At 39.5% G+C, this 23,286-nt stretch overlaps 2 protein-coding genes across 4 annotated transcripts; both read right to left on the reverse strand.

Annotated features, from left to right (window-relative positions):
* Nucleotides 1-1,262: 1,262 nt before the first annotated feature.
* Nucleotides 1,263-12,901, reverse strand: gramd1c (GRAM domain containing 1c). Of its 2 annotated transcripts, none has more exons than XM_014975538.2 (18): nt 12,720-12,901; nt 11,417-11,528; nt 10,999-11,122; nt 10,655-10,755; nt 9,655-9,750; nt 9,472-9,552; nt 7,606-7,724; nt 6,653-6,815; nt 6,417-6,573; nt 6,192-6,335; nt 5,990-6,108; nt 5,762-5,904; nt 5,564-5,667; nt 4,169-4,333; nt 3,751-3,817; nt 3,430-3,549; nt 3,017-3,122; nt 1,263-2,219 (listed from the first exon to the last, which is right to left on the reverse strand). In XM_014975538.2, exons 2-18 carry the CDS (start codon nt 11,510-11,512, stop codon nt 2,151-2,153), a joined length of 1,974 nt encoding a protein of 657 aa, XP_014831024.2. In that variant the 5' UTR covers nt 11,513-11,528; nt 12,720-12,901; the 3' UTR covers nt 1,263-2,150. The 2 variants fall into 2 exon arrangements, with proteins under 2 accessions (XP_014831024.2, XP_014831031.2); XM_014975545.2 differs by having other exon boundaries at nt 11,417-11,525; nt 12,720-12,847.
* A 441-nt stretch (nt 12,902-13,342) lies between these two features.
* On the reverse strand, nt 13,343-22,817 carry atp6v1ab (ATPase H+ transporting V1 subunit Ab). Of its 2 annotated transcripts, none has more exons than XM_014975523.2 (15): nt 22,669-22,817; nt 19,914-20,019; nt 19,481-19,609; nt 18,800-19,014; nt 18,589-18,726; nt 18,359-18,510; nt 18,114-18,276; nt 17,918-18,026; nt 17,342-17,464; nt 16,652-16,766; nt 15,714-15,777; nt 15,413-15,616; nt 15,225-15,319; nt 14,957-15,128; nt 13,343-14,063 (listed from the first exon to the last, which is right to left on the reverse strand). In XM_014975523.2, the coding sequence occupies exons 2-15, from the start codon at nt 19,993-19,995 to the stop codon at nt 13,971-13,973; spliced, it is 1,854 nt and encodes a 617-aa protein (XP_014831009.1). In that variant the 5' UTR covers nt 19,996-20,019; nt 22,669-22,817; the 3' UTR covers nt 13,343-13,970. The 2 variants fall into 2 exon arrangements, with proteins under 2 accessions (XP_014831009.1, XP_087857725.1); XM_088001599.1 differs by having other exon boundaries at nt 19,914-20,012; nt 22,669-22,803.
* Nucleotides 22,818-23,286: the final 469 nt, after the last annotated feature.

Raw genomic sequence — 23,286 nt, forward strand, 5'->3', positions numbered from 1 at the left:
GGTCTTGCATGTTTTGTTTCGAATTTAGTTCGAGAATACACCACCAGTGGCGGTTCTTATGTGAATACTGCCATGGGCTATTCCCTTTCTATCCAGCCACCTAATAAATCTGTTTGTGGAAATAATCTTTTCATGTTTAATTTGCTTTTGTTTAAATTTGTATAGACAGACAATTAGTTCAACTGTTTTAAGGAATCTATCTTGGAAATGTGCATTTAACAACAAAAAAACACAAATAGAATTGTCTGGAGACTGGGCATATTCAGCAAATTAGAATATTATTGAAAAGGCTAATTTATTAAAATTTTCTGAGTGAAAAACAATTACATATGCAGGGACTGATTTTCAAGCCTTTACTTCTGTTTATGATGATTTTCAGTTTAGAGACATGTTCAATAGTATATTTAACATCTGCTTAAAGTTTATTTTCAAAAGGTGCTTTAATCCAAATTTGTTTGATGAAACATTTTTGAATTTACTCCAGACTTCCAGTCATACTGGACTTGGCTAGTTGGTGGCATTCAGTGATTTGACACAAAAAAGCCCAATGAAGCTGCAGCACCCAGAAACTGCTTTCCACTATAGAGATCAATATGTGTGAAAAGACTTGTTATCCAGGTTCTATCATGCATCAATAAGTTTAGACATGTGGCTTTATACTGTAGTAGTATACCGTTATCTGCAAAATAGGGGTAAAACTGATTGCTTCTAGATTCAAAAGCATTTTGCTGCCATCTATTGCCTGATGCAGCCAAAGCATGTTATTCAAATAAAATACAAAAACTCTACTTAAATAAGACTATAACCATTTTCTTCTTTCACGACTGTAAATAAATTCCGGCAATGGGCTAAAGTCTGCCAAAAATATACATTTGTGACAATCTCAGCTAAGTTAAGCCTAAAAGCTTTTGCTCAACAAAAAGAATGTAAAAAAAAAAAAAACTAAATGCATTTATGCAGTCCATCTGAAAAAGTTTATTTTAATAAATGCACTTTTACTCATGTTTGCAATTCCCCTTCATGAGGGTGAACAATAAGCCTCAATCCACATTCTAGTAAAGATAATACATTTAACTGGCTTAATGGGAATATGCTGTAATTCAATCCTACTGTAGATGCCTTATTGTACTCTATTGTGTTTAGTCAAAAGGACTAAACACAAGGAGCAATATGTACTTTAGCCAAGAGGACACAGGCTTCTGGTCAATAATTAAAGACTCTCAGCTGTGTGTTGGTTCCGTGAAATGGAAAAAGATATCACGTTCCGTTTCATTGAATCATTTATTCTTTCCCATTTTAAGAACAATATGAAGTCCACCTAGCATCCAAGAATACCAGAGTCCAAAAAGAGTCCTTTCACTTTGAACACTTAACATCTGCAAATGAAGGGATAACTATACAAGACAGAGGAAAAAAATAAATCCTTTCAATATAAAAAGCAAAGATAGTTTAATATAAATACAGCCTGTGAAGGAGCAGATTGACACTGTGCTGTTCCTTTAACATTCAGGATAAAAACATTGTAAACAATAAACCTGGCTCAATTGTATTGTGCATCACCAACAACTGATTAAAAAAAAAAAAAAAAACAGAAAATAAATCTAAATTATACACAGTGATGAGCCTTGAAATATAAATTAAATGTATACAATAAACCAAACACCAGAGCCAAACTTTAATTTATGTTTACTAAAATTAAAATAAAACCTTCAAGTTTGGATGACAACAGTTTTGAGTTAAAGATTCAGAGATATTCACAAGACTTGTGCAAAAATTAAAATTCTTAAATAGTAATGCACGTACCAATACTAAAAACAAAAGTAAAATAAATATTTACACTCGTGGTACATTTCTGGGTAAAATGGAGGAATAATATGCCACTTAAAAAAAAAAAAAAAAAAAAACCCTGAAGAAGTTTGCACAATCTTTCCCCTCAATAGCAGCTGAGTTAAAAAAAAATAAAAATCATCCCGCGGTGCTGGCTTGCAACTCTGGCAACGCATGGCATGTCTGGAGTCTGGGGACGCCAGTGGAGCAACAAAGCTGTGGATACCAAGCCTCCTCTGAGGGAGTCTGCAGCAGCAGTCTGTTGCTCTTTTAGCACGGATGTGAACGCAGCTTCTTTCAGTGCAGTTGGGACGAGGATGAGGTCACTGCTGAGTTGCCGTTTGATTGGCCATAGCAAAATTCTGCTGGAGCACAACTAGAGAGGTACGGAGCTGTGGAGGAAAACATACGACCAAGTTTGTGAAGAAGGGGCTTCTTGTTTTTACGTCGATGTAGAGACAAGTAGATATACATAGAGACAGGAAAGCCAGTTGTTTGAGATGGGAAGATGGACCCATGTACAAAGCGATTCTAAAAACGATTGCAAAAAGACTTGAGATCGACCCGCCAGCAGAACACTAAACATACAGCCATTGAGAGCCAGGGAAGTTGATCTAAATTTTTTTAGATTTTATAACAATGTGAATCTGCCGACTTCTACAATGGGAAAATATATAGCACTAAATTCTTCGAAGCTATGACTCATTTATATTACTTTTAAAAACCCTTGTACCATTGGTTTCCTTCTGTTGATGTTCTATGCTGATGTTGCAAAATTGCTAACACCACAACGTCATATTCCCTTTAAAAATTAAAAATGTCTTACTTCGTTTTGTAAGTCACAATGGAGGGGCCAAAAAGGCTCTGGAGCATATTTATCTAGCAGAATGGCCTAGTCCAACTCCAGACCTAAATACAATTCATAATCTGTTGCAAGATTTGAAAACAGGGGTTTACAGAGATTCCCAATTTAATCTGACTGATTTTAAGGTCGAAAAAAATGCCAGAAAAAAAAATGCCTTGGCTGCTTTAGATTTGATTTCTGCACAACATTTTCTCTTTAAAAACAAAAACCTTTACATTATTTCACTTTCAATTACAGTAAACACATCTGCATCAGTCTACCACCCAACATCTCAATGCAATTTGTGGTTAGTTTTATGTTACACATTAGCAGTTCATATCTTACTTGTTCTAGGAGAAGAATGGAGTCCTGCAGGACAGTTTTTAGCAGCTGCATGTCCTCATTGGTCCTGAACCCTGGCAATGGCTTGGGACCATACTGTGGTCCAAAGCTGTCAGAAAGGGACCATTATTTTCCTGCATGCAATAATGAGGTGCACTCACTGAATGCAAACTCAACAGCATGTAACTTTAGACGAGAGCTGATGCAACACCTGTTGTTCAACCATATTCACTGAGACAGCATCTACATAGACTTAGTGCAGGGAACTGAGGTGAGCTGCTTATGCAGGAAAAGAACGCTGATGTTTTCCTGCATAAGCATCACATTCACAAACAACACTTCTCAGTTTTAGTCAACTATTGATTGTCCAACTATCCACAGAAATATGTCGATTAAAAGAAGACTGGTTATCAAACCTGGTTTCCATCCGCTCCCTGAGCCGATGCTTTGTCGTGAGGTACATGCGGTGAGCCACGTCCTCCATGGCCCACAGCTTGAAAAACAAGCCCAGATTGAGCACCATCAGGATCAGCAGACTGAAACCAGGAGAAAACACAGTTTATGTCACAAGAACAAAAGACTGTGGTATCAGATGATCGACGCAGAAACAAAAGGTTGTGACATTCGCAGGTTTGACAAGAATTGACTTTGCATGCTCGAGTTGGAAAGACGCAAATCCTCCCAAACAAAATAGAAAAGTCACAATATTCAGCTGCCTCTTTGGTTTATCAACTTACATTACACTCATGCTAACAACTATTGCAGTAGTGCTCCATCTCTGCAGGCCTGTGGTATCCATGGGGCCTGAAAGAACAAGATTTAAATAGGCTTAATTTTTTTGGCATACAGACATAAGTAGAATTTTGAATTAATAAGAAAACTTTGCACTGGTTTAATGTAACAGGATATGCTCTACTAAGGACAGGAAACGTTTTGCAACAGAACCGTGAGATAAATGTTGCCCCATTCTTCTGCTACAATGATGCAATGTCTTTTACATTTTTTCAAATTGGCTTCCCTCTTCAGAAACTGTATGCAAATGGCATCTGTTTGCCACCAACTTTGTCATGCAAAACACTACATGGTTATACCAACCTATATGGTAAAGAAAGTACAGTTGGGTAACTTTATTTTATGTCTAAAATATTTCAGTACCCATGTTTCCATCTCTGTGCTCAGAATCCTGTCCTGACTGCTTGCCGGGCTTTCCATGATCCAGTAGAGTCCGGCTGAACGTTCGCCTCCTCCTGCGGACCCCAGCTTTTCCAGACTCTCCGACTGCTTGGTTCATCTCTGACTCCTCTTCCAGCAGTTCAGCTTCTGTATCGCCACGAAGAACATATAGAAAAGGAAAGTTGGGCTAAGAAGTTATTTAAAAAGAACTACCCACTGTATTGTGAGCTAGTTTCTTGTTCAAGTTTTTTGCAGACTGTAGGCAAAATTCCCGTTAAACAACTCTGAATAATAACCATCCACAGATTCAAGAAGTTTTATCTGCAACTGTTAGTTTTTTTATGTTCATAATCATTAGCTTCATCCATCTTTTGCATGGATTTATAACATCAAACATACACTTTTTCACGTTACAACCACAAACTTCATATAAGAATTCTATGACGAAGAGCAACACAAAGAGACACACGTGTAATAAAAATTGTGTCATGTATTAGTCATCCACATTAACTCAGATATGGATGGGGAAAAGGCAGAGCAACAAACTGCCTAGAAGTTAATCAATAATAGCTGTAAATTACAGGGGACACAGCAAACATGTACAAGAACAAATGAAAGGAATAAAACCCATTACGGACAGCAACCGGCTTCAGATTGAGACAGGACATCAGCAGTAAATATAGAGCAAGGGTTGCAAATCAAAAGGTTTAGATCAAATTGTATTAATGTGTTAAAATGGTTAAATCAAAGTACAGACCCAAATCTAAATGAAAATTTAAAAAAAAAATTGAAGACGATCAGTGAACATGAATTTTCAATCTGAATCAGCTTGTGCAACTAAACAAGAATTTTCAAAGGAGAAAAAAAAACAAAAACATCTTCCGTCGACTATTAAGTACAGCTGTGTGTCGTTTTAGGCTGTTTTGCAACAAAATTACCCCAAAAAAATGTGTCTGCATGTGAAAACCATGCATCTCCTCTGCACCCCCATTCACAGTTGCACCATTTTGTGTTTATCTATTCCACAAAAACATAAAGCCGAGATTGCACAGCACACTGTGTTGTTCCTATTGCTAGATCGTTTTTAATTCTCCATAGCGATATGACTAATTCACACACAATAAATGATAATGAAGGTTTGCCGCTCCAGCTTTGTGTGACGTGCATTTAGAGCAGCTGATAAGAGTAACTGCAATATCAGCCCTGATATTCTTTGCCCTTCCTGCAGACACAGCAGTAATATGATTCAGCAGTGCTATATGTGTGCCGGAAGAAACTGTTCTCATCAGATAAAACATAAGATAAATCACGGAGTGACAACAAAAAGTAAAAAAGGACAAGCCCTTTTCTGCCTTTGCATCGTCCCAAAAAACTCACCCAGTTGTCTAAAATAATCTTCAATGCCAGTCCAGGAGTTTTTTGTAATGAAGGTTTTGATTAGACCAAATGTTGGTTTGCTGTACTTCACATCAGAGTACACCCTAACAAAACAAACAAACAAAAAGAAACAAAACAGAGACTTTTAGTTCAAATCCATTAACATTTAAATAAATGGTCTGCACATTAATTCATCACCTTAGTCGACACTTCCGTTTGGAGACTCGTATGATATAGTAGCGGTTCTGTGTGTAGAAGTGATCATGGTAGGGGACGTCATGAGTGTGCACCACGGCATCCACCCGGTAATACTGACCCTCCCTGGATTCTTTGGACAGAGTCTGGCGAGGTAAATGAAGCTCAAATAAGCCAAACAAAAAACATGTTTACACGTCTAGTCAACCATTCACACGGACAGAACCACACCTGGTTCTCTGTGGCGGTGGAGAACTTCCCAATCAGGGGGTTATTGATGGCTATAGTGTAGCTCAAAACCCGCTTGTCATTTCCTGAGTCGTCCTTCTGCCAAGCAGTAGAGCTCGGATCTGAAGACACAAAATGGGAAAACTTTATTAAAAAGCTTCCATGAACACGTTTTAATACGGGAGAAATTGATGTAAGGTCCTACTCGTTATGCTGCGGATTTCCATAAACCTTTGAGTGAAGCTGGAGTCTGTGAAGAGCAGCTCAAACAATTTGCTTGCGCTCATGTGGAAAACCTTGTTGAGGTACAGTCGCCCCGGTTCCTCGGATTTATCAATTCGATCCTCCACTGGTGGAGGCAAACACGAGAGCAACATAATGAACAAAAAAAAAAAAAAATAAACAATCCGCATCCCCATTATCCTCTTACCTTCTTCACTTGTTTCTGAGCCGCTTTGCTCCAACAAGTTCTCGTTGGCGTTGAGATCAAGGGACTGAGTGGAACGCTTGGAGAGCCTTTCTGCGGGATGACGCGCCAATGGAAGAGTCGGACTTCGGTGTAGGGACGGGGAGTTATGAGACTCAACCTGCAGGAAATGAATAGCATTCTAAGAGGATAATTTGAGTAAAGAAAATATTGAGTAATGTAGGAAAAGAAGATGATACCGTGTTGGTTGTCCTTGGTGAGCTCATGGGTGAAGGCATCTCCTCTCCTTGAGGTGTGGAGCTCTGCAACGGGACATGCTCCACCACTGGGAGATGGAGGCTGTTGGGCCGCTCTGGTCTCCCGAGACCTTCATCAGCGGCACTGATGAACTTCTGCTGCAGGCTAAAAAGAAGCAAACAAAAACAAAACATAAAAGATTAAAGCTGGCACCAAACTTTTCTGTAGAATCAACCTTCCTTTTTAGAACATGCTGCCATGGTCATGATTTCTATTTTATTTTATTTTTTTGCCATTCCCTTGTAAATTATCAATAAAGATATAAGCTATGCCTTCCCCAAAAACAGTTTATGCTCGTATTTGCCTCTTGTGACATCTTATGTCACAGGGACATTATAAGATGAAGACCTAAATCAGAGACATAGGTCTTCATCTTCTTTTCCCCTCTTTGCAATCAAATGGTTGCTGGTTATTTTGCTCCTTCGCCCTTTACAAGATAAATTCAGAGTAATATACAAATTCGTACTAGTAAAATTTTTGAAGGCAATCGCCACCATCTTCACCGTTTTTCTTCAGCTTCGTCAAACTCTGCCTTAAACATACGGTGCTAAACCCCGAACTACTGAGATGAAACTCGACTGCTTCAGAGTCCTGAAATCAGTGAAAGATCACTATAATATATTAAGCTGATCAGTTGGGCTTGGTTGATTCTTTTGCCTCTTGTGATGTCACACAGACATGCACAATGCAGGTTTATATCTTTTTATGCTTTTTTATTTATTTAATTTTTATCGTTTTTAAGGGAGTTATTTTGAAATCTATACCCCAAAATGTGCTTTAAAGGTCATCGTTTGTTGGCCAAAGAAAGAATGAAACCCTGTGGCATCTTTAAAGTCAGGGGAAAAAAAACCCAAAACAAACACGGTCAAGGTCCCAAGAGCTGAGGCCAAGTTACCTGGTCTGCCCAGTTGATTCTGTTAACACCTGTAAATTCTCCATCTCCTCATTGTTCAGGCCCAGATCATAGCCATAGTGCTGTTTGATCATCTGCCACAGCTCCGGGCACGTCAAAGTCTAAAATAAAGATAAATAAACATAAATTAGAAGCATGCAGAGGTCTCCTCCTCCTGCATTCTCTTGGTACCAGAAGGTGAGCACAAAAACAAGCAATTATGCAGCGGGTGTATAGCCTGGAGAACTCCATAAGGAATAATTTACAGTCTTATCTCCATGGGTGACAACCTACAAACACAATCATCCGTCAACTAGGTCAGTCAGGTTGCACTACTGTGTTCTCACTGCAAAAGCAGCTCGGATTACCCAATATCGTTTGGGGGGAAAAAGCCAAAAACAAACTTCAAACGTGAGGAGCTAGAAATGGACACAAATCTGCTCATTCAGCCTGATAAAGGAAAAAATAATTCCTTTATTTTAGCGTAGGCGTTAAAAACAAGCACAAAGTTCCAGTAAACCGGTTCGTCGGGGTTCTCCTACCTGTCAGAGAACATATCCCCCTGCCGCTGTGCGCTCCGACCGGGTTTTGAATGGCGTGTGACCTGAACGCACCAGCGCACATTCAGGAAGTCCGTAAAGACGCGCCGCCCAAACACCAGTTAGATATTTAATAGAAACCCTCCTCTTCTGCGCAGAGAGAGAAACCGAGATCCGAGCAGTAAGTCTTTGACGCCGAGCTGCGGCGAAGTCCGTTTAGTTGTCGACACAAATCTCTTGGCCACACCCAGATGGGGTCAATGAACTCAGGTTGTTGCACAGGTGTTTACCCGATTGCCGTCCCCACACTGTGAGAGGGGAACCGTTCAGGGAAGGAAAAAAAAAAAAAAAAAGGGCTGCAGCAGCAGAAATCAAATTAAAGGGCTGAAGTTCACTCTGACTGATCATAAAAATATACAAAAGGAGGTCACCCTAATGCAGAATGCCTTCTCTGTGCAGTTTATTCACAACCACGATAGGCCTAATAAAATTAGGCATACTCAGTTACTTCCGCCATATTTTATTAATTATTTTTAGATCCCAAAATTTTGTTCGGACAGTTTAGTTTTGATTCTGACTGACTTTCATGGAGGCCTATAACTGCATTTTACAGTGCCTTAAAAAAAAAAAAAAAAACTTCACTGCGCTTATTGGGCTCTCAACAGTAGGTTGAGACTTGTGATTAAAAAAAAAGAAATTGGGTTTCTAAAAAAAAAAAAAAAAAGTTTGGTTTTCCTATGTATTTTAAAAAAAATAAAATCCGTCTTATTTACTGTAGTATCCCCAAACAGAAAACAGATCTGATTCTAGGGCTCAGAGTTCCAAGTGTTTCTATGTGCTCCCATCTGTCACACTTTAGGTTTCTACCTGAGTCCACCTCTTAAAAGGGCTTTAGCCAACATGCAGTTGCAGTTTTTGTACAAATTGTGGTTTTTGAAGTGCAGAAGTAAACATGTCTATTTTGGGGGAACGAGATAGACCTGCTTTCCCATGTTACTTTAATCAATAACTGAGCCAAAGGTGAAAGCCTAGATCCTGTGGGTTCATTTTGTACTATACCCATGACTTCCATGAGTAAACTTCAAACCTTACCTCAACCTGTCGAACAGTAAACAAAAACTCAGTCTGTTGAACTAGTGCAAAAACCTTGCAGTTTGTCACTGATATCAGAGAGTCCATCTGTGGGACTTCTGTATCTGCATACAGAAATTTGCTTTCTAAATGGACATACTGGTCCTCAGGAAGGAGATTGGACGGTAGAAAATTGACTGCAAATGAATAGCAGTCATTCCTCCTATTGGAGCCCGACTGCTCCTCTGAAGAGTCTTACCTTGTCCAGCAGACTGTTCTGCCATATGCGGAAAACACTCAGATAGCTTTTCTCTCTTGCAGAGAAGGAAGCGAAGAAATACTGTGGATGAATGATGAACAACATTTACAATATATTTAGGATTATGTACTTTTCTTTTACATAAAGAAGGTCTAAATCAGGTCCTTTTTTTTGCTCAAATACCTTCTCGGTACGTGTGCAGATCTGGATGGCATTGGGGATCAGTCGAGCGGTTTTCTCTCTGGACATTGTGGTTATATCTTTGAGAGACAGTATAATCTGTAAATGCATATTAAATAAAGAAATGTTATGAAAACCACCAGTGAGTGCTTTGATAAGTGACGAGTAACTTGACCCATTTTAGAATCATGTTTTCTGCAAATGTAACTGATGCATACAATCTTTTTTTTTTTTCTTGGGAAAATAAATATGGAATCGCCACTCTCTGTCTGACCAAAAGCTATGACAATAAACCATTTTATTTACCAAGAGGAAACATTGGCTTTGTACAAATGTATCTTAAAATATGTAAACCAAAAACAATATTCCTCATTTTCAATGTGTGCTTTATAATACCAGAATGTTCTATAAAAGAAAAACAAAAAAACTTGTTTTTGCCTTGTTCTGCTTTTATTTGCTACGCATTCTCCCCAAAATCTAATTATTCTATAACCATTTCCTGAATCTTAGGTGTTTGGGTAATGTGGATTGTAACAAACAGCTGATCCGTTTAACACAAGCAAATATAGATACAGGAGACCAGATGTATTCAGTCTTCTGAAATCATTGCTCTAATAAACTATGTTGATAAGCAAACGTGACCCTATGAATCTCTACAGATAATCTGTGGGGCGGGTATTCTCTGCTTTGGTTCAACTTTATCAGATAAATTCTAATAAATAAACTAAAATAGAACTCTTTGTTTGTACTTATTGTTTTTACATTTATCAGCTTAATTATTAACCCATTTTTAAAGAAACTAAACTGCTCTTTTTAATTAATTATGTTAGAGCACAAGATGTTTTCCATTGTAACAGTTGTTTTTCACAGGTTCAAAAACAAAAGACAATTTATTTGTAATTTTTTTTTATCGATAAGAACAACAACATTGGGGATCATTATTGAAAGTTAAGACTCGTTTCCGGTTCCTCGTCCTTCCCCCTCGCCCCCTCGGTCTCATTACCTTTGTGCCACGAAACACATAGCTGTAGAAACAGATCCAGTTCTCTGAGAGGTAGAGGCGTCCCTGAAGGAGGATGTCCCGGTGGAGGGCACAGGGATAGTCTGAGGAGAAAACATACAGCAGACACCCAGTACAGACAAATAAGAACACCTGAAGTTTTATTTTAAAACTTTCAGCTTTATCTCAGGAACTTATTTCAAGACATTGTGGAATAAGCAGCTCAAATATTTGCAAATCTATCCAAAACTTGAGAACTAAAGTTCCCCCCCCCACCAAAATTAGCCTCTAAATATGATTTTTTTTAAAAAAATAATACTCTCTCTCCCCCCCCATCCTGAACTTACCTAAAATGAGTATTTCTGAGTCAGGCAGCTCCTTGAACAGCCTCTTAAACTCCTCCACCCTCTGTTTGTAGCTTGGCAGAGGAGACTGAGGCACAGCGAGACATGGACCCAGAGCATCGGAGCTCTGTTGTGGGAAATGGGAAGATTACAGGTTCAAATAAATTTAAAACTCAAAGTTTCAGAACATCTCTTCTGCGTCTGTGTCTGAAACGGATGATGCAGTTGAAAATACCGCAATACTGCATCCAAACCACTAGATGGCAGTGAAAGATCTTCATTGCATGTGTAATATTGTTAGTTTATTATTCTAAGCAACCTTTGTCCTCATGACTAAAGTCAGTCTGAGGAAAGTGTGTAATGATTTTGAAGATTTTCAGGTCTGTGCTCCAGGTTCTTGTTTGTTTTAAATTTTCCTTACATCTTCATCCGAGCTCAACTGGACGTCCAGCAGGGATCCCGTTTCATCCGTGATATCATCACTGCCCACTCCAGACCGGTTGGAAAGTTGGTCCATCGGCTCTGCTGGGCTGCTTGGAACAGAAATATCCAGGTTTACACTTAAAGACAATACAGTAACAGAATGGAATGCTATAAAAGTTGTCAAGAATAAACCATTCGAATCATCAAGACCTGTCAATGTTTCACATAAACCTGGTGTACAAGATTTTTACTCTAAATGGTTCCTCTATACATTACAATACTTATGAAACAAGTTTCCCCCTTTACTGTGGATGTTTCGCCACTCAGTTGCCTTTATAAACAAAAACAAGACCGAAATAATTTGGCTTTTTAGACAAGAATTTTACATAATTATAATAATATTGAACTGACAAACTTTTTAGATGGTGAAGGCACCTTTAGAACTGATTAAATCGGTGGTACGTCTGAACATTGCTCAGGTGTGAACAGCCCTTTTCAGCCACAAATTGAGATCCGGCCAAAGTCGTAATTCTCCACCAGGCTGTGTCAAAATATTGTCCATTATTGGGTGATTTTTACTTATCTAATTTATTTAGCATAAATGCATGTTTCCTTCTTCTTATACACCTATTCAACATAAAGGGATCCTAATGCTCCATTAACTGCATGTGCATTAAACCAATATAAACCTTAATGGGGTGCAAATAAATATATACTTTACATGATTCTTCTGTCCCCCCCACCCCCCACCCTTCTAATGCCACCCTGAGCAACTGCCCAACAAAACCTCCCTGGGCCTTTGTATTAATTTTATGCAAGTAGATGACGGCTAATGACAACCCAATCCACTCAACTCTGCAATCAGAAGCGCCTGACCTTACGTTTTAATGAGAAACATTAAAATTCGACTGATCAAAACAAGTTTGTCTTCAAAAGTGCCAAAGCGGTCAGCAAGTCTAACTTTAGAGGTCAAGAGGAAAATCGTAATGCGCCAGAGCTATTCAAAGAAGCTACAGAAGTCAGTATCATTCAAACAAAAACTGGTTTGTCTGGAGATCTATACTTAGGATAGGTTTAATCCCGCTTTTGAATAAACAACTTCATCACCTTTCCACACCACAGCAAAGTTAAAACCACCAGATCCGAGTCAAAATACAAAGCAGCCGTGTTCTCCGATAACAGCCATCATCAGCTGATCTGTAGGTATGTCAATCAGATAAAAGTCGCCCGCTGTTCCCCTTCACCTCCACGTGCCTACGTGTGGGTTATCCACGCCAGACCTGCAGGCATCGGTCACTTACCTAACACGGAGAGGACCCAGGGTTCCGGTTCTGTCTGGCCGAGGTTTAAAAAGTAGATTCGTTTGGTTCTGAAACCTCTGAGGTTGAGTCAAATGTGCTCCTCCTTCTGCTTGCTGCTTCAGCAGGTGCGTCTCATTCAGCCGGGAGGGGAAAAAACGCCTTGTGGGAGTTGACGCCTCACTGATGACGCTTTAAAATCAGCTAGTTGGGATCCAAACCTTTTATTAACTAGTCCTCTAGGAAAACAGGGTGATTGCTATATTACCAGGTGTTTGTGGTTTCGGAAATTATGCCCAATTTTAAGAGCAAATCAGAGTTGATTTAAGTGATTTCTTAAAAATAATTTTGAAATTATGGACATCCGTGTTTGTGTTTAAAAATCTAAACACTTGCAGTACACACCTTAAGTTAATCCAATTTAATTATGAATAGAGTCAGCTCTATATTTAACCCTCCTGTTGTCCTCCGGTTATTTTGACCGGAGGACAACAGGAGGGTTAGGAAAAAAAATGTCTTTGCTTTGCTGCTGCCATAGAGTTGACGTTCCAGTGCTACAGTCATGCAGAAATACCAGTTTAGCTGCATAGATACACACAATGAGGTTGAACAAAACACTCGACACCTTGTTTTTTTTTTCCCCCCCACAATGATTTAATTCTTTGAGTATTATGATGAAACAGTTGGACTTTCACGCAGCAAAGTACGTACACAGCACTACACAGCCTGAAATACAACCATAAAAACATCAACGAAATTTAAAAAAACAAAACAAAACAACAAAAAAAACAGCAGCAAAAACAACAGAAGAAATGCTGGCAATAAATAGACTGATCTTCTTAAATTTATATTCAATACTCTTCTGTGCAGATGGTCTGAATTACAACACATTAACTGAAAAAATCTTCAGGAAAAGCAACACAGCTACACAGAAATCATGTAAACAAAAAAGAAGTAATGCACACATATTTAACACATTCACATACACGCACACACACACACACACAGTCGGTGACCATGCAGAGGATCCAGAGTACGCCTGTATGAGGCGACAAATAATGAATACAGTACATCTTTCTCTTTTTCCCCCTCCACAATAAGTTTCACACATGTGCGCATACACACACACACACACTCGCACGTTCACCCACAGAGGATCACAGGGGAAGCACACGATGTCTGGGAATACACGGAGGTGGAATGTGCTCAGAGGTGGAGGAGTAGAGATGGAAAGACTGGAAGGGCAGCGTGAGCCTATTCCTCCAATGTGCGGAAGGCGTTCTGCATGTCCTCCAGAAGCTGCGCGTACTCAGCCTTAATCTTGGTCTCGCCGTCCTTAACCGGGTCCTACAAACACACACGCAGAAATCCAATCAAACAGTGAGAATTAGGGCTCCAATAAATCTCACATCTAGTAGCTACAAACTCTCATCGTTTTACATTCACTTTAAAATGAAAAACCTCGAACGTAAGGGTGGATGATAAATTGATTTAATTGAATTTTTGTTTTTTGATGATTTAATTTTTGGGAAATCTGGAATTTTATTTATTTTTTTCACCAATGCTGTCCTTGGGTTTCCATAGTTCAGAGTGATGTCACCACACTCAATGCCAACCATCTTGTTTGACAAGCATGTTTTACAGCTTGTATTTATCTGGACTTTGAATTCAGGCCAACTCTTCGATGCAGAATTAGACCCAAATTAGATTTTTTTTTTCCTAATTACAAAAATAAAGTCAAAATATTAAAATGTTACAAGAATACAGTAGTGATGTTAGGAGAAAGAAGCAGTAATTTTATGAAAAACAAAAGATAGAACATAAACTGAGGAATGTTGAGAATCTACATTAGTTATTCTTTGGTATAAGTCTTATAGATAATGCTTAATCTCTTCACACACGACCATCAAATTATTATCAGTAGGAGGAGGACTTCTAAATGATCACGCAAAAAAAAACTGTGTCTATTTCAAAGAAAGAGCAACATGAACTGATGTGGTCACGTCAAATCCTGATAAACTATTTTTCTCATTAAAACAAATTCCTTTTGGTAATTTTAAGGTGGGTTTTTTTCCTGGTAAAATTACATATTTATTTTTGATCCGGTATGAAATAAAAAAAATAAAAAAATTAAAAAAAATCAGAGATTTTATGTTTAAGCCTTATCGTCCAGCCCTATTCGAACATTCACTTTAAATGTATGCAAGACCCATAAACCTTCACAGCGAACCCAAATTCACCTTGAACTTCATGGAGCTAAGTCTGTAGAGGATTTCTCCCATGTGCTCCCTGATCATGGCCCAGGTGATCTTGTTGTCGCTCTGGGCTGTGGTCTCCACCGCATGCCGGGCCAAGTCATAAAAAGCTATCGTGTTGGACAGAATGCCCACTGTCTTGTAGAAGGGGCAGAACCTGAGGAAGTAAATTATTATTATTATTTATAATGGTCCTTTTACAGTGTGACAGAGGCAGTGCCAAATAGACAATACCCCTAGGGTGGCGTTTTACCTGTCATATGGGGTGTAACCGTTCTGCTGAAGGAAGTCATCTTTAAGCAGTTTGGCCACTTCTAGAGTGATTTTATCGGTTTCTGCCAATGAAGCCTATCAAAAGGAAATTCATCTTTAATTCATAGTGAACGCCACATGATTTAGGTGCTTCAACAAGCAAAAGCGGAATATATTTGGTGGACTTGCCTTTCCAACAAGCTGCACAATCTCGGCCAGGTCTTCTTCCTCCTGCAGGATCTCCTTTGCTTTGGTACGCAGCGGAACGAACTCCGGGAAGTGCTTGTCGTAATATTCGTCCAGAGCGCGAGTGTATTTACTGTAGCTGATCAGCCAGTTGACGGAGGGGAAGTGCTTCCTCTGAGCCAGCTTCTTATCCAGACCCCAGAACACCTGAGGAGGGGGATGACCCACGTACTCGGTGAAGCATCCACCACTGATAGAGCGGGTGCGTTTGAGAAAATGGACAGATGGGAGTGTAACTGCTTACCTGCACAATGCCAAGCGTGGCTGAAGTAACGGGATCAGAGAAGTCGCCACCAGGAGGTGACACACTGAGAACAGAGCAAACGATTTATTAAACCACTATCTTCCCCAACAAATAGGGTTGAAGTCCATACTTTCCCATACTTTTCCCATGCGCTCATCTACTTCTCAGAATGTCCAACATTTTGTGTTAATTTCAAAGTTTAAAAAGAAACCTTCCACGATGAATTTATGGCAGGTATGTAAAAAGCAGAGTTTGAATCTAATATCAGCACAAAATAAAAATGGAGGGACTGAAGACAGATAGAAATAAAGGACGCAGGGAAGGAAGTGAACTAGAACACAATGAAGGAATGACGGAAGTAAGGACAAAACAATGGAAAGTAGTAAGTATGTAAGACCCTAGGACAAAAAAGAAGGGAGGTAGCAAATATACAAATTAAGATGTGGGACACAACTAAGGAAGAAAGGAAGGGCAAAAGAAAAAGAAATAATGACAAGTGTTGAACTATATAAGGAAAGGAAGGCTACAAGGAAACAAAGGATGCAAGTTATAAGGAAAGTAGAAAGGACACAAAAAAGACAAATAGGCAAAAAGATAGGAATAGAGATAAGCCATCAGGAAGATGGATGGATATAAGTAAGGAAGACAAAAAGAGTGATAGAAGAAAGAACACAGGATACAGGGAAAGGAATGAAAGCAAGGGCATGAGAGAGTGAAGACTGAGAACAAAAAACGAAGAGAAGAAAGGCCATGAATAAGGCAGAACAGAGCAGATTAGAACAGAATAGAGTATTGGATGGGTAATAATGTGTGGAAATACAAATATACATTTTGCATTTACATCCACAGACCTGAAAAATACTTTCATTTCAATTCCATGCTCTTGCAGACTGTGCAGGAAACTTTGTCTCCCTCTAGTGACGCAAAGTTGTACTCACGCTCCAACAATACTGACGCTGCCCTCCCTCTCCGGGTTGCCCAGACACTTTACTCTTCCTGCACGCTCGTAGAAGGAGGCGAGTCGGGCGCCCAGGTAGGCCGGATATCCACTGTCTGAGGGTGGAAACAGAGGTTACAGCTGCATGCTGAGCGTTGTCCTACTTTTCTCCTATTCAGGTTCAAATACTGAAATGGAGCGGTGCAACGCTCCACTCTCTGCTTAATCTAACAAACTATTCATAAATCAAAAGCAAAAAGCGTGAGGAGTAAACTCCGCAAAGAGACCGAAAGTGCAGCAGCTGCAGCTGATAAATTTACATGGCTGACTCTTTAGGGAAAAATCCACCACATGCTTCGTTTGAGAAGTTAAATATGAGGAAGTGAAAACTAGAATTTCATAATTTTGTTAACAGAGGTCTGTTTCACAGTAGCAGATTTTTAGCTGGTGGTTCTCATATTAAACACTGCAACACATTGTGACAGTGGAAACGTTCCTTCCTTTAACAGACACAAAATGCCAGAATTATGTCTTTTAGCAAAACTAAGCTAGTCATTTGCATAGAAGGTGATTTTTAGTCCACCTTAGTCCAGAACGAACTCTGATGTTTTACATTTGTGTTGTTTTTGAATGTTTGCGTGGATTTTTGTTTCTAGCCACATTAAGAGAGCTGGTGAGTCTCCAAACTCACCAGCAGGCATTTCTGCCAAACGTCCAGAAATCTCCCTAAGAGCCTCGGCCCAACGTGAGGTGGAGTCGGCCATCATGCTCACGTTGTATCCCATGTCCCTGAAGTACTCGGACAACGTGATTCCTGCAGAAACAGATTAATTATGTGCTCAAAAGTAACAAAAACAAAACAAAAAAAACAAAAAAAAGTCAATGTATAATTGCTCCCAGCGTTTAGCGTGCCTGGAAAAAATATTCAAACCTGCTGTTGCCATAATGCAGCCACAAACTTTAGTGTGTTTTAATGAGATCAACACAAAGTAGTCGGTCTCATTAAAATCAACTGGTTTGGTTTCCACTTTAAAATTACTTCCATAATTTTAAAGTGGAACAAAACACTAGTTTTTAATTAGTACTTAAGGTCAGTGTCTGCTGAGTCCCTTGATATTTTTACAACTGTTTGTCCATTAATGGTCTCAACAACCTTCTTTTTTTGTGTTACTCTACCACATAAAGCAGTAAGACAAGTTCAAAGAGGTACGAATAATCTGGCGATGCACAGTATGAATTGGTGACGCAGTGTTGTCGTTGGCTTCACCTGTGTAGATGGAGGCCTCTCTGGCAGCAACAGGCATGTTGGAGGTGTTGGCCACCAGCGCCGTTCTCTTCATGATGCTCTCCGTCTTTCCATCCACCTCCATCGTTAGCTGATGATCAGACAATACTGTCAGTTGCATCGAGCATTGGGCTAACTTGCTTTCAAAAAGACATCTTGATAAAACCCCTTTAATCACCTCGGGGAAGTCTCGCAGTACTTCTGACATCTCGTTTCCGCGCTCCCCGCAGCCTACGTAGATGATGACGTCGCTGTTGGAGTACTTGGACAGAGACTGAGAGATGACGGTTTTTCCACAGCCAAAGGCTCCGGGGATGGCTGTGGTTCCTCCTTGCACGCATCTTCATACAGGAAGAGAAGACTTGGATTAAGAGAACATCTTCAGAACACCTTAAATCCTCTGAGGGAGGATGCAAAGCTTACGGGAAAAGGGCGTCCAGCACCCTCTGTCCGGTCAGCAGTGGGTGATTGGCAGGTAGCTTCTCTGTGACAGGCCTGACCTGTCTGACAGGCCACACCTGCACCATGGTAAACTTCTCCTTCACACCCTCAAACTCCAGCTCCATCACCACATCCTGATGCAAAGAGACAGAAAGCTAACCCAAAGCGAGGCCCAACGGATGCGAGGTAAAGAGTTGATTTGCCGAACTTACAGAGATGTCATAGTTTCCAGGTGGAGCCACATAGGTCACAGTGCCTCTGTTCTTGGGAGGAAGCATGATTTTGTGCTTGATAAGAGAGTTCTCAAAGACCATGCCGTAGATGTCCCCTCCTGTGATATGACTCCCAACCTGATGTTAAGACAAGGGAAGATCAATACAGAACAGATACCTCGTCTAAATGAGCTCAAGACGAAAGCCATACTCGCAGGCTCTTGCTGGGAGAAAACTCCCACTTCAGGTCTCGGTTGAGGGCGCCGATGTTGACTCCTCTGGGGATGTAGATGCTCTGTGTGATGTCATTGATGTCCTTTAAGGGTCGCTGGATACCATCAAAGATGGAGCCCATGATACCTGGACCCAACTCGACGGAGAGGGGCTTTCCTGTTCGCAGCACAGGGTCTCCCACCGACACGCCAGCTGAATTTTCACTCAGAAAAACCCACCAATGGTAAGAATGAGCATCTGTGTCCAAAATAAACTCTTTGACACAATCGTGCAACCTTTAAATATTGCTGCACGATATGGCTTAAAAATAAAATCTCTCATTAGTTCATACCAGATCCAATTTTAATCTTTTTTTCTTGCTTTCTTTATCTTAACAAAAAAGAAAATTCAAAAAACTCTCTTTTATTTCAATAAAAAAAATTACATCTTAACCTAGCCCTAATATTCTGTCTTTGAGTTAACAGGAATTCAAAGTTGAAATAAATAGAAACTGTAAAACATGCTTGTCAAACAAAATGTCAGCCTTGGGGGTGTTAATATCACTGTGAACAATGGAAACCCACGGAATACATTGATGACAAACATCCTAGTTTTCCAGAAATTAAATCGTCAAACACCAACAATTTGATTAAGCGACATAGGTAAAGAGTAAGGATACACGTCTCCTCGTAGACCTGGATGGTGGCCATGTCTCCCTCCAGCCTGATGATCTCCCCCACCAGCTCACTGTGTCCGACACGAACCAGCTCATACATGGCTGCTCCTGCCATGGCCGTGGCCGTCACCACTGGCAGACGCAATCAAGAGAAAAATATTATCTTTAACTAAAAGAAACCAGACAAGTGCCTCAACTCTGGAGGAGCAGCGGTGATCAAACGTTTACGTAGGGAAATTTGTGGATACAATAACTTTTGGTTTTGCTTTTAGCAAATGTGGAGTGACAGAAAGACAGTAATAAAAGGTTTGTTCCCTTAAGAACACAAGAGATATTTAAGCTTTTCGGATTGCACTTGATAGAGGCTGCAAATCAAATGTGACTAAATCTTTTTTTATAAACGAATCTGTGTATATGTGAGCCCATGGTGGCCGACCTGGTCCAGAGACGCCATGAACATATCCAAACTGGCTCTCTCGCTCCTCATCCCTGATCTTGGGCAGCTTGGACATGTCCATCTTCACTGGTTAGTATCCTGAGTCCTGACCAGAATAGACAAGAGGGGAGAAAAAAAAAAAAAACACATAAAAATGAATTACAAATCTATTGATTAAATTCATTCTGTCAAAACCAAAACAGATGCTGACCGTCAGAGGACTACCGTAACAAAATCATCCATCATCTGAGTACAATAACATTCAAAACAGTACATGTATTTAAAATAGAGCTATTTGGAGTCTCTTTTCACATTTGTGTAATTTCCAAAACTCCATAAACAACATTAATGGTTAAATCCTTTGCTGCACAAACTGTACAGCAAAGCAGCAGCAGCAGCAGCAGCTCAAGCTGTCAGCAGTCGTGACAAACCCATCCCCCAATGCAGCCGACTCCACAGTTACCTTCAGATGTACAACAAACTAATGCATGAATTAGTCCGTCTCAAAGCAAGTAGGCATTACAAGAAAGTGCAATTTTCTGCATCCAATGGCTGATGCTCTCCCTGTGTCCTTTTATGCCCTTCTTACTGATGTACACATCTATCTTCCTGCTTACGCCTGGCTGCTCCAACCATCTGGGCATGAGTAAAGCAGCGCCACCAAAAGGCCAGCGGAAGTACTGCGAGAATCAAACCAAGGGAGACGCTTTGTTTCTATGATTTCTAGTAGAAATAAACTGCACAACAAAATAAAAACTTACATCCAACGATGCTAATCAGCTAAGTTTTACATTTGGTCTAGCTTAAACTGAAATGGAGCCCATTAACAGAGTCGATCTATGTTGAAAATATTACTACCAGTATTCCAACAAATACTGCACGAGAGAGCATCTACTTAAATAGAAAAACAATGCAAACATACAGCATTAGGTCATCTGATTTCTTAATTTATTTTTCTCGACTGTATGGCTGGTTTAGAGCACGAAAGAAGAGAAAACAAAACACAGCAGCTAAGATGAACATATTCAAACAGAAGACTGACGTGGCAGCTGCTTAATGCATTTAGGCATCTTTACGAGCTCAGGTTAAAATGGAGCATCAGAAAGGGGAAGAAATGAGACTGATAACAGCGTGATTATTGGTGCCAGGTGAGCTGGTTTGAGTATTTCAGAAACTGCTTTTCTCACTGAACTATCTCTCGGGCTTCCAAAGAATGGCATGCAAGACGGAGATAAACAAATCAGTTGCATGATGGTTACTTCCAGCAAGATAATGTGCCATATCACAAAGATGATTTATTGGACATGAAAATAATTTAACTGTCTGGTCAGATTTTAATCAAGCAGAGCAACTTTGGGATGTGGTGAAATGGGAGATTTGGATTACTAATGTGGAGGAATTGTGTGATGCTGTCATGTCAATATGGACCAAAAAATACAAAACATTTTCAGCAGTTCTGAAGGCAAAAAGGGATCAAATATGATACTAAGCAAAGAATATCCAAAAAAAATGACCAGTGACTGTATATTTTAGTACATTTATATTGGTGCATTCAGGAAGACATGATACTCATTCCCATCAGAGCCCTAACGACACAGTGTACAAATAAAGTCTTTCATTGTAAATGTAGATCTACATTTAAAATAGTACTAAAGTCTCTATTGAAGGACCTTTTGGCCACATTTACATTACATGGCACATAGCCTTGTCGCACACTGTAATAAGCTTTTTATAGTGGCTGTCATTCAACTCACCAGTCTTTACAAATGAATTACAAATTCTGAATTATAAATTCTGATAAAACAATACTGGTCAAACCATTTTCTTTAGACATATGATCTATGAAACAAGACTTTAACCTTCACTTGATCATATGATTCTGGCACATGACTAGCTTCCCACTCTCTTTTAAGGAAGTGGAAAATGAGCATAGTGTCAGACTGGGAAGTACTTTTTTTTTAGCTATGTGGAAACTCTGGAGAAGCCGTGCCACCTGACAACACTTGATCTACACAAAATGATCATTATCCACAGTGAGTTGGATAATCAATAATTGTCTGTGACAAGAGGAAAATGTCTCCTGTTGTAAAATTTTGCATATTTGGAAAAGGGGGCCCTCTTGTTAAAAAGGCAAAGATAAAGTATAGATCGTATTTTCTGTCTCATGCTGTAGGCAAGAGACAGGGCAAAAATAAGCTCATGTTTGTTACATATATGCGTGATAGTCACGCAGAACATTTTAACATGGTGATGTTACCTGCAAAACCCTGCAAAGATAGCTAACTCCGATGATCCATGATTTCATTTTATCAAACCAGACTCCTGTGTAAACAGTAGAGATGTTAATGCTTAGAAAAATCCAGCGTCAATCTGATGCTTTATATCGAATTTAGATTTGAGCTTTGAATATGACTTCATGGATGTCGGACAGGTTTCCTCGAAAGGACTGTCTATATTTATTTGCACTGCAGGGAGCGGATATAATCCAGTCGTGAAATCAAAAATAAGAATATCTCTGAACTGAACTTGGTTCGTTACATTAAAACCAACGTTAACTAGAATGTAACTATAATTTAGTATCATACTAAATAATAAGACGCCTCTGTCGGCCTGGTTCAGAAAAAACTGCTACCCCTATCGTTTTGTCGCTACAGCAAAGCCAAGCGGTTTCATTTTAACACCCGAGCACAACAAACCTTATTTGTTACAAATAACAAAACCACTGAGCCCAGTATAAATATATAGATCTTGTTACCGTCTGATCGTGAAGTGGTCGTTAAATGTCTTGACTCGAAGGAAAAAAGCTGGCTACTGCGGTGCGTGACGGCAGACTGAGGTCAGCTGACTTCATTCACTCGCCTTTTAGTTTTTTTAACTATAAGGCCCTGGTAACTACCGCCATTTTGGATCCACCTCCGTGCAAGTAATGGGAATTACGTATCTTTTTTGAGATCCAGGTTATTTGGTTCAATTTACAAACAAGGCCGGATATTTTGGTATCTATGTGCTTTTTCATTCACTAATGCTTTTAGATGTTTTGATTGAACAAAGTTTTATCTTTTATTTTTTTTTGCACAAAAAACATATATTATTGAGATAAAACCCAGTTCCTTAAAACGAGATCTGGCTACAATTGTTCATTTTATGAACTGAAACACCAAGTCGAATCGGCCATGAACGGCACAGGGCCAACGCTCTTCAAACCGTGAGCGACTGTGGAAGTTCATTTCTGCACAAGATAAAATTATTAGTTTAAAACATACATATGATATTCAAATACATTATTAAGATGCACTAAGTTCATAAAAACAAACTATCGATTTTAAACTTGACTACTTTTAGGTTTTAAATTCAGAATTGATATACAGAGTTT

This window comes from Poecilia mexicana, unplaced genomic scaffold (genome assembly GCF_051168715.1).
Source record: "Poecilia mexicana isolate PSO_F unplaced genomic scaffold, ASM5116871v1 scaffold_20, whole genome shotgun sequence".
Lineage (NCBI taxonomy): Eukaryota > Metazoa > Chordata > Actinopteri > Cyprinodontiformes > Poeciliidae > Poecilia > Poecilia mexicana.